This window comes from Aulonocara sp. 'chitande type north' Nkhata Bay, linkage group LG11 (assembly GCF_057382095.1).
Source record: "Aulonocara sp. 'chitande type north' Nkhata Bay isolate Kocher_YH1m ecotype deep benthic linkage group LG11, A_spYH_male_GT1.1, whole genome shotgun sequence".
Taxonomy (NCBI): Eukaryota; Metazoa; Chordata; class Actinopteri; order Cichliformes; family Cichlidae; genus Aulonocara; species Aulonocara sp. 'chitande type north' Nkhata Bay.
Window position 1 is genome coordinate 9,058,752 of NC_141354.1, and position 11,918 is coordinate 9,070,669.

At 41.5% G+C, this 11,918-nt stretch overlaps 1 protein-coding gene across 11 annotated transcripts in view; it reads right to left on the reverse strand.

Moving 5' to 3' along the window:
* ubr5 (ubiquitin protein ligase E3 component n-recognin 5) overlaps positions 1 to 11,918 on the reverse strand; it is a 30,577-nt gene that overhangs the window by 10,794 nt on the left and 7,865 nt on the right. For 10 of the 11 annotated variants that reach the window (XM_086310408.1, XM_086310398.1, XM_086310403.1 and 7 more), the window contains 27 exons: positions 11,757 to 11,916; positions 11,347 to 11,496; positions 10,475 to 10,686; positions 10,155 to 10,271; positions 9,924 to 10,034; positions 9,592 to 9,746; positions 8,853 to 8,970; positions 8,335 to 8,519; positions 7,662 to 7,771; positions 7,075 to 7,187; positions 6,798 to 6,944; positions 6,552 to 6,663; positions 6,314 to 6,468; positions 6,016 to 6,213; positions 5,109 to 5,319; positions 4,278 to 4,404; positions 3,992 to 4,143; positions 3,361 to 3,456; positions 2,864 to 2,987; positions 2,647 to 2,744; positions 2,118 to 2,275; positions 1,869 to 1,960; positions 1,607 to 1,753; positions 1,313 to 1,431; positions 1,055 to 1,181; positions 736 to 865; positions 405 to 565 (listed from right to left, as the gene is read on the reverse strand). In XM_086310408.1, the coding sequence (XP_086166534.1) occupies positions 405 to 565; positions 736 to 865; positions 1,055 to 1,181; positions 1,313 to 1,431; positions 1,607 to 1,753; positions 1,869 to 1,960; positions 2,118 to 2,275; positions 2,647 to 2,744; positions 2,864 to 2,987; positions 3,361 to 3,456; positions 3,992 to 4,143; positions 4,278 to 4,404; positions 5,109 to 5,319; positions 6,016 to 6,213; positions 6,314 to 6,468; positions 6,552 to 6,663; positions 6,798 to 6,944; positions 7,075 to 7,187; positions 7,662 to 7,771; positions 8,335 to 8,519; positions 8,853 to 8,970; positions 9,592 to 9,746; positions 9,924 to 10,034; positions 10,155 to 10,271; positions 10,475 to 10,686; positions 11,347 to 11,496; positions 11,757 to 11,916 (3,785 nt within the window). The remainder of the gene's footprint in view (positions 1 to 404; positions 566 to 735; positions 866 to 1,054; positions 1,182 to 1,312; positions 1,432 to 1,606; positions 1,754 to 1,868; positions 1,961 to 2,117; positions 2,276 to 2,646; positions 2,745 to 2,863; positions 2,988 to 3,360; positions 3,457 to 3,991; positions 4,144 to 4,277; positions 4,405 to 5,108; positions 5,320 to 6,015; positions 6,214 to 6,313; positions 6,469 to 6,551; positions 6,664 to 6,797; positions 6,945 to 7,074; positions 7,188 to 7,661; positions 7,772 to 8,334; positions 8,520 to 8,852; positions 8,971 to 9,591; positions 9,747 to 9,923; positions 10,035 to 10,154; positions 10,272 to 10,474; positions 10,687 to 11,346; positions 11,497 to 11,756; positions 11,917 to 11,918) is intronic. The other variant, XM_086310400.1, reaches the window with a different exon arrangement.

Genomic DNA, 11,918 nt, shown 5'->3' on the forward strand with positions numbered 1-11,918 from the left:
TTGGTGGCTCTACATAAATTTAACACAGACATTCACATTAGTCTAAAACTGAGCTGTTCTCAAAAACCTTAAAGTCGATTATCCAGTTCTTGACCACTAGGTCAATGATGACACTAAAACTGTCATAAAAGAAAGCAGGGACTTTTAAATGCAACTTCATCCCCGGCTTTTTACAGTAGATTACTTCAATGTTAAATCCACGACAGAAAACCCTTCTGAAACCCTAAAGCGTAACCCAAAGTGCTGCTACCTGCAAAATCAAACCGTACAGGTATAAATGCTGGTAACAGCTGCTTGATGGTCATGGATTCAAAGCAGAATTGTAAATTAAACAGATTAATGTAGACAAGAGAATTCTTTAAAAAGAAAAAAAAAGAAAAGTGTTCGGCAAATTGTGTTCTTACTTTTTCTTTTTTGATGACGCCATCTCCACACTGAGGATGACAAAAACTCGGGCCACAGAGCGCAAGAACCTTCTGGTGACGTTGATAGCCTCCTCTCTCCGACCGGGTGTGTACTTGTTCTGCAGCTCCTTTACCAGAGTACCCAGTAACGTATCTATGAACTAATACAACAGGGAGATAAAACACCCGATGAGGATTGTCGTGCATGAATACAAGTCAGTAAGTTACAGAGTGACCAATCCCAATAAAATATGTTACCAGGGTTACTTATTTACACTGAATGTGAATTTTACACTGTGTGCACTGGAAACGGAAGACTAACTGCACTTACAGTGATGTCAGGAGCACACTTGACAATGAGGCAGTGAGTAAAACAGTCAAGGCGAATGGTGCCACTCTGCTGATTCAAGTAGACCTGCTCTTCAGGTAGGAGGTGAGCAATTCTGCTGCTGGCACTAAGTCTGGGAAACAAGAAATACAGGATTGAGATACAAGCTACACAAATTACTACATCACAGCTATAGTTGATTGAATATTTGATTTGGATTATAACACACCATTTAAAATCGGGTCTGAATAGTGCAATTAGTGGATCAGACTTGTTCAGGAAAAAAAATGCATTCTCAAACTCCAATGCTTCTGATACTTACGGGTCTTTATTCTCCTGAGAACCAAACATGATCATTGACTTTAGGGCATTCCAATCCTGCAGGACTCTCTCCAGAGCCAGCTGAGCAAAGCGGGGAGGTTCTAGATCGTGGTCTGGCATGTCAGAGTCTGAAACAAGAACACGACAGCTTTCTCTCAGGATCTGTGTTCTGCTTTCAAATGAACTCTTGTAAAATCTCTAATTAGCATGGACCTAAAGTTAAAAAGGTGGGTAAATGAGACAAAGGTCTTGAACCAACCTTCTGCATTAGCAGCCTTGCGGTTCCTATCTTCTCTGATGCGCGGTGGTCTGTACTGACAGTGCTCAACACTCTGCCTGGCAACAGTCTGCACCAGGAACAGTAATATATGCTCTCCCCTGCAGATAGAAACAAGTCAGACAGACCTACCACCTCTGCTCACTTATGTAACACAATGGAGCTTTAGCAGAGTGGCAAGTTAAATTCTAAATTCATTTGCCAACTATAAAGAACAAGAAGCACTTCTATATGAAGCAGACAAATTAAAGCCTGGGGCAGAGTTCACAGGCTCACCTGCTGTTTGGTGTTGTAACCAGGTTTGTGGTGGTGAGTAGCCTGTACAACAGATCCAGGCGAGCTGCCTTCTGACCAGCTATGAGCGTTTTACACTTGCATTTCTCCCAACAGTCACAGTACGCTGTAGGTGAAGTCCTTTTCAACCTGGGAAAGAGGATATACAAAGTCTAGTGACTTAGTTTCAAGAGCTGGTAACAATGGTAAGAGAGACGAGCATTAGCAAGGAGTGAAAAAGCCCACACTGAAAACTAGGACTTACTTGCAGTCATGTCCTTTGTGACACACCCTTGCACATTCAGTGCAACAGCAGAGGGACTCCAGCAAGCCACATGTTCGACACTCAAAGATATCCTAAATACAACGCAAGTGTCATGAAAAATGTCAACATCTATAGAAATATATTCGCAAAAGAGTTTGGCCATTCTAAAAGTAGACCGCTTACTTTCCAGACACACAACACTTCTTCTAGCGAGTACATTTTAGTGTAATGGGATTGTCACAGGCTGACCTGGTTAATGTGCTCAGCTCCAGTCCATGTAAAACTGCAGGTGTCGTTGCAGCAGAGAACATACAGGGGAGAATCATCTGGGTTTGTACCCGAGGGGCAAATCATTTCCATGAACACCGAATCAGCATCCTCCTTCTCTGTGATACCCAGGTCACCAACTGTGTTCAAGACATTTGGGGAACAACAAAAAACCATGGAAACACGGGAATGCCACTTATAACACTTCAGTTAGCTGCTGGAAGCAGGGCACCAAAATAGGTCAGGATTCACATAACTCATGGATAACCTCCAATGTTCCAGCTATTTCCTAACCACTTACAATGATATCAGATGTACTAAAAACTCTGCTGCTTTCCCAGAAACTGTTCAGAGATGGCAGCTGGTTGGTAACACAATATTAGTGCAAATGTCTCCATGCCTGCTCCGTTTGATTAGTGTGAAGATGTTAATGCAATACATGTTCTTGAATTTAGACACTTTAACACAAAGGTTTCCAGCGAACCAGTTCTCAGCCAGCTTGTTAACTCACCCTTGGCCATTTTCTGTGCAGCCTCAAGCACGGTGATAGCTGCTGGGTAAGCTCTCCCACTGACAGCTAGCATGAACGGGGTCATTCCTCGGGCATCCCTGTCAAACAAAGGCAACAATATGCATGAGCACTTCCAGGAGAGCACCTGAGCAAACGATAGCAGGGGAGAAATAAGCAGATTTTCAGTCAATTTTAATGCAGTAATAAAGACTCTTACTTTGCAGAGAGCAGCTCCCGTAAGTGTGGCCTCAGAACAACGCTGTCACACATCAGCTTAAGGATAAGGTGGGCATTGGCCTTCCTGTCTTTAGACTCAACCACAGAAGGCTCAGTGGACGGCCCTGCTCATATGGAAAACACATACAGTTAGTCAGTAGGCGTTACAAGATTTAAGCATAGAGCTGGCAATTCATTTATATGATTTATTTATATTTATAGTTCTCATTGATACAATCGTTCTTCTGGTTTGAATTAGGCGGATGCTACTGTTGTGCCGTCCTTTTTTGTTAGGCGGTCACAATGTGACTTTATCCCCGTTCCTCCAAACACCCTGACACAGCATGTTATAGGTTTCTACGTTACCAAAGTGTTGGCTCCACTGCTACACAAGAATTTCCGGCAAAGACTTGGTTTTCCAAGTGTCAAAAGGTTTTCTTTTTAAATTTACCAAACTGCTTTAGTGGAAAAGAGGCACGTGATAAAGAAGGTATGCACCTGGTATTGTGGAAGTGCTCGGTCCCTGGCTGCTACCAGTGGAAGCAGTGGTGAGTGAACCCACAGCTGGTGCTAAAATGAAGTCGATGTCTCCATCTTTTCATGAAAAACAAACACAGTTTGTATTTTTAATAAAATCAGGATTATGAAAATCAAAAGACGGTTGTTATTGTAATTCTATAAAAGGAAGGGAGGGCACTTAAATTTTAAGGCTCCACTTTCCAGTAAGGTGGTGCAAAACTACCTCACTGATTAACAACTATGGTAAAAACAAAAAAAAAGACATTGCACTGGTCTGGGTGGATTTCTACAAGTACAAGTGAAAAGACAATCAAGAACTCCATAGTTGCTAAAATAATAAAAAACGCCCACACAATGAGTCAGAAATCTATTTATTTGGAAATCTCAAAAATGATGACTGTAAATTAAACAGCAAAATAACTTCTGCAATATTCTACAAATGGCTACCACTGTGTGTTTTACATTACATTGAAAAAAAATATCAAATTCGATGTGTTGCTGGAGAATGGTTGTGTCAGAAATAAAGATGCATTTAATTTATTTTTCTTTGTTCACTTTAAACACCACATAAAAATAATCTAACTCTACCATTTTTTTCAGATGCACTCACCAGGGTCCATGGGTGGAGGGTCAGGAACCCAACTTGGTGGAGCAATGGGTGGGGACACAGGATCCTGATGGTCACTGGATGACGGGCCAGATTCATGTCGACCAAGACCTGCTGCTCTTAAAGACCTCCGCATCATCTCCCTAAGACGAAGGCTAGTGACAATCCCCCCAAAGACAAACGAGTCAATAACTTAGATCCTGTTTCGGTGGTACTGCCAAAATGGACAGCCAAAACATTTCTTTGCTGTAGGGCATTTTTTGTTATACATTCTGTGGAGCTCATTTACCCTCTGCTGCTGGAGGAGCCGGTCCTATTTCCAGAGCTATTGCTTGAGACCACAGAGATGGCATTGGCAATCGCCTCCACAGCAGACAGACGCTCTGCAAATGTGTTCCTCTCTGACCTTTCAGCTTCTGAAATGAAATAACATGGTCACTGAGCGTGGAAAGGAATTAGCTGAAATACATATATTTACATATACATATATAATACATATAACATATAATATCTATATGTTGATGGATTAAAATACTTGCTTCATTAAAAAAAAAAAAAAAAATACTGTTCCTTACTCTGTGTATTTGTATATAGAAACTGCATGATTGAGGATCGTTCATGAACGTACAGCGTGTTTTTTTAATGCATGGAAACTGCCTGCAGTTGCATGTTGGATTACATGTTACATATTGTTTTAAGAGTCACCACAGGGGTTAAAGTCTTTACATCTGGCAAGTTTTTAATTTCCTATCAGCCTCACTTTTCCCATTCTACTACATTAACTGAGGTTGAAAGATGGTCACAGCAGATGGCAGAGGAATCTTTCTGGACATTTGCAGGCTACTTCCAAAGAACATAAAAGGCGTAAATCACTGCAAATGGCAGGTGTGGCCATTCATTCTTTTGAGGTAAAGTATTGCCATGACTTTTCGGGCATTTCCAACTCCATTTCTATTTTTACTACTTCAAGTCCCTATTATTGATATTAATGTGAGCGTTCGAGTGAAAAGTCACCTTGCTATTGTATTTCTAACAGTTCCAAATTGGCAGGGGAGAATCTGATCGATCCTAAAAGACTTTTTTGTCCACACAGTCCACAACCACACACACACCCGCTTACCTTCCTCTTCTTTGGTCTCCTTGTTACTAACGGGGAAGCAGACTGAGACGGCAGCATGGAGGATGTTGCGGTTTCCATCACATCGATGACCCAAAAGTGCTCCGAGGGCTTGGCTGCCCTGATCTAACAGGAAGGCCTGCTCAAGGTTGACCAGGTACTGCCGACACGCCTCATAGTCGCAGCGCAGCACATGCTGCATTAGCGTCTGCTTCTGAAAGTGAAATAACTTGTGTGAGTACTCGTTATAATCTACATAGCATTCTGGTCTTCTATAAAGGAGGAGAGCAGGGGCACAGAGCAACACTGATCACATTGACTTGTTCTACTTGGTCAAGTACATGTTAATGTTATTAGCACCCGAGCACTAAAGTTTATTCAGGCTTTTTGAGGGGTTTAACATACTCAAAAACTCCTGACATTTTGCACACAAAATGAAAATCAGAGTATTTTAAAACAAAATTTGGTAAACACGTGTAAAATGCCAAAATGGAGAAAAAAAAAAAAAAAAGTAAATGGGACCCCAACAGGAAGTCCACCATTTTGAGTTTAAAATGGCAATTTTGCAATTTCCAGGCGATGTAATTATGCAAACTCCTCACAGGGATTTTATCAGATCAACTTTATATTGTGTCCATCTAAACTACAGAACTGGGCCATATTAAATCGCAGCGCTTTTGAGCTTTGGTTGCAGGTGGCGTCTGTGATTCGACCATTTGTCATGAAAATTTAATTTCCTCTCATTCACACATAATGAATGACATACATCAGAGTGACAATTGGAAACGTTCAGCAAAGCTTGACCGCAGCATGCTCTGACGTACGCCAGGGTCCGATGGGCATCTCATCGCTGCTTGAAGCTTAAATTTTTTTTGTTTTCTATGAATGAATTAATAAAGGTTGCGTTTACCTCGATAGCCATAATAATAATAGCAGCTTTCTTTTTAATGGTGGAGTTTGAAGGGAGATTGGCCAGAGAGTGCACCCCCATTCCCAGGCTGTTTATAGGTGGGAGGTCCAACCAATCAGGATCTCGAATTCCACCCATGCAGTCTTTGGCCATAGGGTAGATTGTGCCATTTCCATCTCGGAGGATGATGGGAGACTCCTTGATAAAAATTAAATATTAAACATTTAAAGTGGAGCATTGGGTAAATATTTGTACAACGTGTAGTGAAAACATGCTGGTCCTCAATAGCCTGTCTCACCTGTCCTGCAGTAAAGATAGCCACATTGCGCTCATTCTGCCCGAGGAAGGCCAGGTTACTAGTAGGGAAGTTATTCTCCTGCTCAGCTTTGCCTGTGGCCAGGTCAAAGATGCAGTACCTTACCCAGTTACCAGTTTTCAGCACTGCGTGGACTCCTAGAAGATGACGAGATGATTAAGGTCAGGAGATATTGCAGATAAAGAACTCTATAGAAGGCTGACCTTCAGAAAAAACTCACCTTTGGAGTCAACATTTACAGCCAGAATCTCAGCCTTTTCTGGGATACAGAGCTTTTTAGGTGTTCGCTGAAAACAGTCTGGAACTTTTGGAGTGCCACCAGTTTTAACCACCTGTCAAGCAGATGGAGATGACAAAGTCAGTGAACCAAAATATCTGTAGATCATCAGTCAGATACATAACTCAGTGACTGAAATTAAGTTTCATTTACTGGAATGAAAACAAGCTGTGTTGAATCAGTTAATACCTGTAGCTCATCTATTCTGAGGAGCCTACAGTCCTGCAACAGTGATGACGGGTCTGAATCAGGGGGAGCGGCAGTGCTCTGGTTGCTCATGCTGCTTGATGTCCCAGGAAACTTGACAGCAACATATGCGCCATCGACTTTAAGCACCTACGGCATAAATAAAAGTAATAAATTGTTAAACTGAGATGCAGTTAAGGAAAAGCAAGAGTCAAAAAAAAAAAAAAAAATCAAAGTTTGACCTTCTCTGTATTCAAATATTTGCTTCAGATGCACTTACCTTTCCCACAGGAACATTTTTAACATCTTCCACAAAGACTACCTCTCTAAGAGGCCACTGCTCCTCATTGACCTTTTCTTCCTCTTTGGGAGCTGGTGTGGAGCGTCTTCGCTCTACAAGCGGGACAGCACATTTAATTTTAGTCGTTTTATCATTGTATATCATTTACATTAAGGTACTATAAGCAGCTCAGAAAAATACTTCGAAATAGGCCTGCACAGTACAAAAGAAAAGAAAAACAAACAAACAAAAAGGTGAAGCTTTAGTGTGTACTTGTGAAAAGTAATTAAAACTGACAGTTTGCCACATGGTTCATGTGATAAGCAGTTGTAAGAAGGCAACCAGATATGCCACAGTATATAGTGCGAGTTGGCCACATTTCCTTCACAGGAAAACAGGCGGGGGGAAAAAAAAAAGTTGCTGATAAAACCGTGTGCACCATCTGTTTCAAAGTCAAAGGGACTAATGAGAGCACAGAGAGAGGAAGAAATTGGTTCTGTGCCTGGGAGATAGGAAAGTCAAGCCTTGGATGTTGTTGATACAGCAAATAGTTAAAGAGAGAGATGGTATGAGACAAGATTACATACTGTAGGGCAGAGAGGCACTGCTAGCAATGGAAGAGGTATCACTGCAAGTAGATGCTGGGGAGGGAGGAGGACCCATTTCAGTCTTCACCAGCTCTGGCTTGCTTTCAGTCCTATGAGAGGAGACCAAGACAAATGGATTCATTTTCCTGCTGTTTTTTTGAGCATACTACTCTCTGCAACGGCATGTGTATTTCACTTATTTCTATTGACACAGAATGAAAATCTTATGATCAAGGTAAAATCCATCTTGCCAGGCTTCAAGCTACACACCTGTGGCTGGCAGTTAATTCAGGTCTATTACTATCCTGACAAACTACTGACTAACAAAGCTGCACCAAGAGCATACTTTCAGGTGCAACAGTACATAAGATATAATTCACCCAATCACCTACCAAGTCCTTTTCCCCCAATTTGACTTCATTTTAATAGCAAATTTTGCTTAGAAAGATGCCAAGAATTGTCTAATGATGAGCTTACTGCACAGCTACCGCGACTACCTGCTTGGTAACTTTCAAAACTAGCATATGGTAGACCCATCATTGGCTTACTGAACTAAGTATGTGTCCTTTTCCAGGCAGTTACCAACGACGACGTAACATAACAAACCATCTGCTGAAACACTATTCAGATCCAAACATGTAAAAGCTTTCTGCTAAATAAAAATGAAACTGACTTGATTTCCTGGGTCTTAGTGGTCTTCTCCATGTTCTTCAGGCTCTCTGGTGAGCGCAGCTGGAACCTGCAGCTGTCGTTCATGTTCCAGACAGACTCCAAGAGGACACCCACTTTGGGAATTCCAGCACTGACAGAAAAGGCCACTGCACCGGCATGGTAAAGGGGATTGTTTCTCAAACACACCTAAGGAAAAAGAAACTCGTGAATTGATCGGTGCCTAGTGTTTATTACATACTTTAATTCGACAAGCTATCCAAGTATATTTCGTTACTCATTTTAGCATTTTTTAAATATTCTTATTTGGTAAGGTAATTCCAGAGCTAAAGCTAGAGTAAACTTTGAGATGGCAAATTAACTGAGGATGAACTTGGGTCCCCATTTCCCCCCCCCCCCAAAAAAAATAATAATAATAATAATAATAATAAAGAAATAAAATCTCCTCAAAACAAAAAAGCTAAAAAAAACAACAAAACAAAAAACCCAACAACATACAAACAAAAACAAGTTTCTTCCTACCTGTGTTCCCACAGTGATGTTGGGTATTGAGGAGATGCCAGCACTGGATTTTGGCTTTTTGTTCTTGGCTCTGGCCTTTTCAAGCATCTTCTTCCTTTGACTGAAAGGCACAACACCCCTGCAGAGAGATGGAAGCAGTAAACTTAAAACAAAAACAAACAAATAAAAACAAAAAGCAAAACACTTCACTGACATCTACACTTTTCCTATGATACAATATACAATGCTCTCATGCCGACTGTGACATCACTTGGTAATCTTTGCATTGTACCAAAGATTACCGAACTGTGTGACTCCTTTGTGTGTTTTGCCATAAGACAGAGGTTACTGAAGTTGATGTACAAATTTTCAGGATCTTTTGACATTTTAAAAATATATCTTTAGCTTTTTCTTTTTTTGTGGGGTGGGGGGGTTAGCATAGAAAAAATCATTTCAATCAAACTATATGAACAGGGAACACAAGGTGTACAATTTTCAGACACAAAAGCTGGAAAAAAATAATACATGCATCACTGGTAGCACTTAGTAATGTTATGGCACGTAGACAGTAAGTGCTACAACTAACACGGACAATTCTTGATTTAACCTATTGTTCTGCTCGTAATGAACAGTCCTGGCTCGTAAGACAAACTGAGTGGTACGACAATGTTATGGGGACGCTTTCAAGCGAATGTTGCCATTTCCCGTAAACAACTAGAAATCAATGTAACTTCACAGAAAAACAACATTTTCTTCTCACCACCAGTAGAGGCTATTCTCCAGCTGTGCACATGTGTAGAGTGCACAGCAATGCAGCGACACCATGCGTTCCCCCTGCAGCTCAGGGAAAGCCTGTGCACTGTGCTCCAGCTTTGAGGCTACGGTGCTCAGTGTTTCGTCCACCCAGGTTGCCACCTGCATGACATCCATACAAACATCAGCTAATGAACAGATGATTAAATAAATGTCAATTGTTAGAATAGTTCATGAACAATTAAAAAAAAAAACCCAAAACAAACAAACAGCAATAATTGTCTCAAGGCTGCACAAACAACATTGTTCTAATGTAAAGAAGAGCAATTAAAAACCTACCTTGTTGGTCTCTGTAGCTACAGTGGCCCTGATGCTATTGGCAGACAGTAAGGTAATCTTCTCATTAGCCAGCCCCAGGAAGGACATACGTGGGTGATGAATAGCAGGATTCTGATGTGACAAATACCAGGAAGTTAGTGATTTAAGCTCTTGCTACAATAAAAGATACATATATATCTTATTTCACTAGATTTTAGTTTTTCTTCCAGTAACACGGGTTGAATTCATCACCTGTGGATTCCTGTAGGGTTCGGATTCACTCCACTTCCACTGATACAGCTCTCCTTTGGAGCTCACAGCTACCAGCTCTGAGAACATTGCTCCAATGCTCACAAACTTCACACCATCCTAGAAAGGAAATTGAAGATCTCAGCAAATGTAGGATCAAGAAAAACTTCAATCCAACTCAACTCCAATCATGATGCACAGACACCAGACGAACAAAGGAAACAGGTGAAATCTCCACTTGCCTTGCAATAATGACGCAACTTCCTGTTTGTTTGTTTGTTTTAAAAAGACAATCTCTGAACAGTCTTCTGTGCTTTTCTTACCTTGTCAGGCCACCACTGGAGCTCCTCTCCCAGGGAAACGGGGCTCTGCACAGGGATACTCTTCTTGTCAAGACTTTGTTCCCCCTCACGGCTGGTGGAACCGCGCTCCGTGTCAAAAGAGGCCCCGTCGAGCCACCGACGCTCACGTAACCTCAATACAGACTCACGTTCACGCAACAGCTCTGAGTCACGCTCTAAGGGAAGAAGGAGAACTGGTATGCAATAAGGTCACACCAGTGGGATAGAAGTAAGCCACTCTCTGGGAAAGACCCGTCAACATCGTTTTAAGAATAGAGAGAGAAAGATAGATTCTTTAGAATCACTATAATGAAAAATCAATCAATTTCAATACTTGAGATTGAGTGGGAATCTAAATTATACTGTGGTGAGTCACATTGCACGCTCATTAAAATGCGAGACAGAAGAGGAAGTGGATAGACAGAAAGAAAGCATGCATATGGGCTAAAAGTGGGCTAGGGAGGGTTTTAAATAGACCCTTGAAGGGTCCTTGTTAGGACAGGTGGGCCTAGCGGGCCTTTCTCAGAGAGCTCACAGTATGTACTACAGCCATGCAGCATAAAACACCAAACATTCATAATATAAACTCAGCTAAACAAACTAAAGGGAAATGTACACTGTAGACCACGAGAACCATTTCGCTTTCACAAGCTTTACAGAAACACCTGAACGGTGGTTAACTGTAAGTGCAGTATTTGGCATTATACCCACAGTCGCCTTGATTTCCAGCTTTTCAGTAGTATTCCCTTATAAAGCCATCCCCAGATGAACAAAAGCCATCACCAGTGCTGCCACCAAAGCCTTTAGAACACCCTGCCTTCCCATCACTAGTCAGAAGAGAGTTGTTGAGTTACCTCTGGAGGATCCCAGACGAGACAGTGACGAGCGTCTAAAAGAGGGATAGCCAAAGTAACTAATGTCCTCAGAGAACATGGCATCAGCATCAATGATGACGCTGGGATGGGCTGAATGGATATCTGCATCCAACAGGGACATCAGATCCTCTGTACAAGGGAAGCACACATAAAATTTCAAATTTTAAGACAGAATCATAAAACCCCTCAAATCTTTTTTTATGATTATGGTAAAACAATTTCAATTTACAATGATCAGAATTTAAAACAGCAAAACCTTTTGCCAAAAGCCTACTTATATCTTAATGTGCTGCACTCAAATTAAAAGTACACTGTTTCAGTGTTAAAGAGTAGTGATTTCACAAAACAACGTCATTACATATGAGCCATTTGCCATTTGTGTGACAAACCTCCAGGGAGGTAAGACTCGCTGGCAGTGTCATCGCCATCATCTCCATCTTCATCATCCCGGCTCAGCAGGTTATTTACGGCGAGGTTGACATCTAGGTTGGTTCTCTGGAGCTCCCTAATGATCACACTCCTGGATTTCCCTTGAAGAACTACCTGGGCCT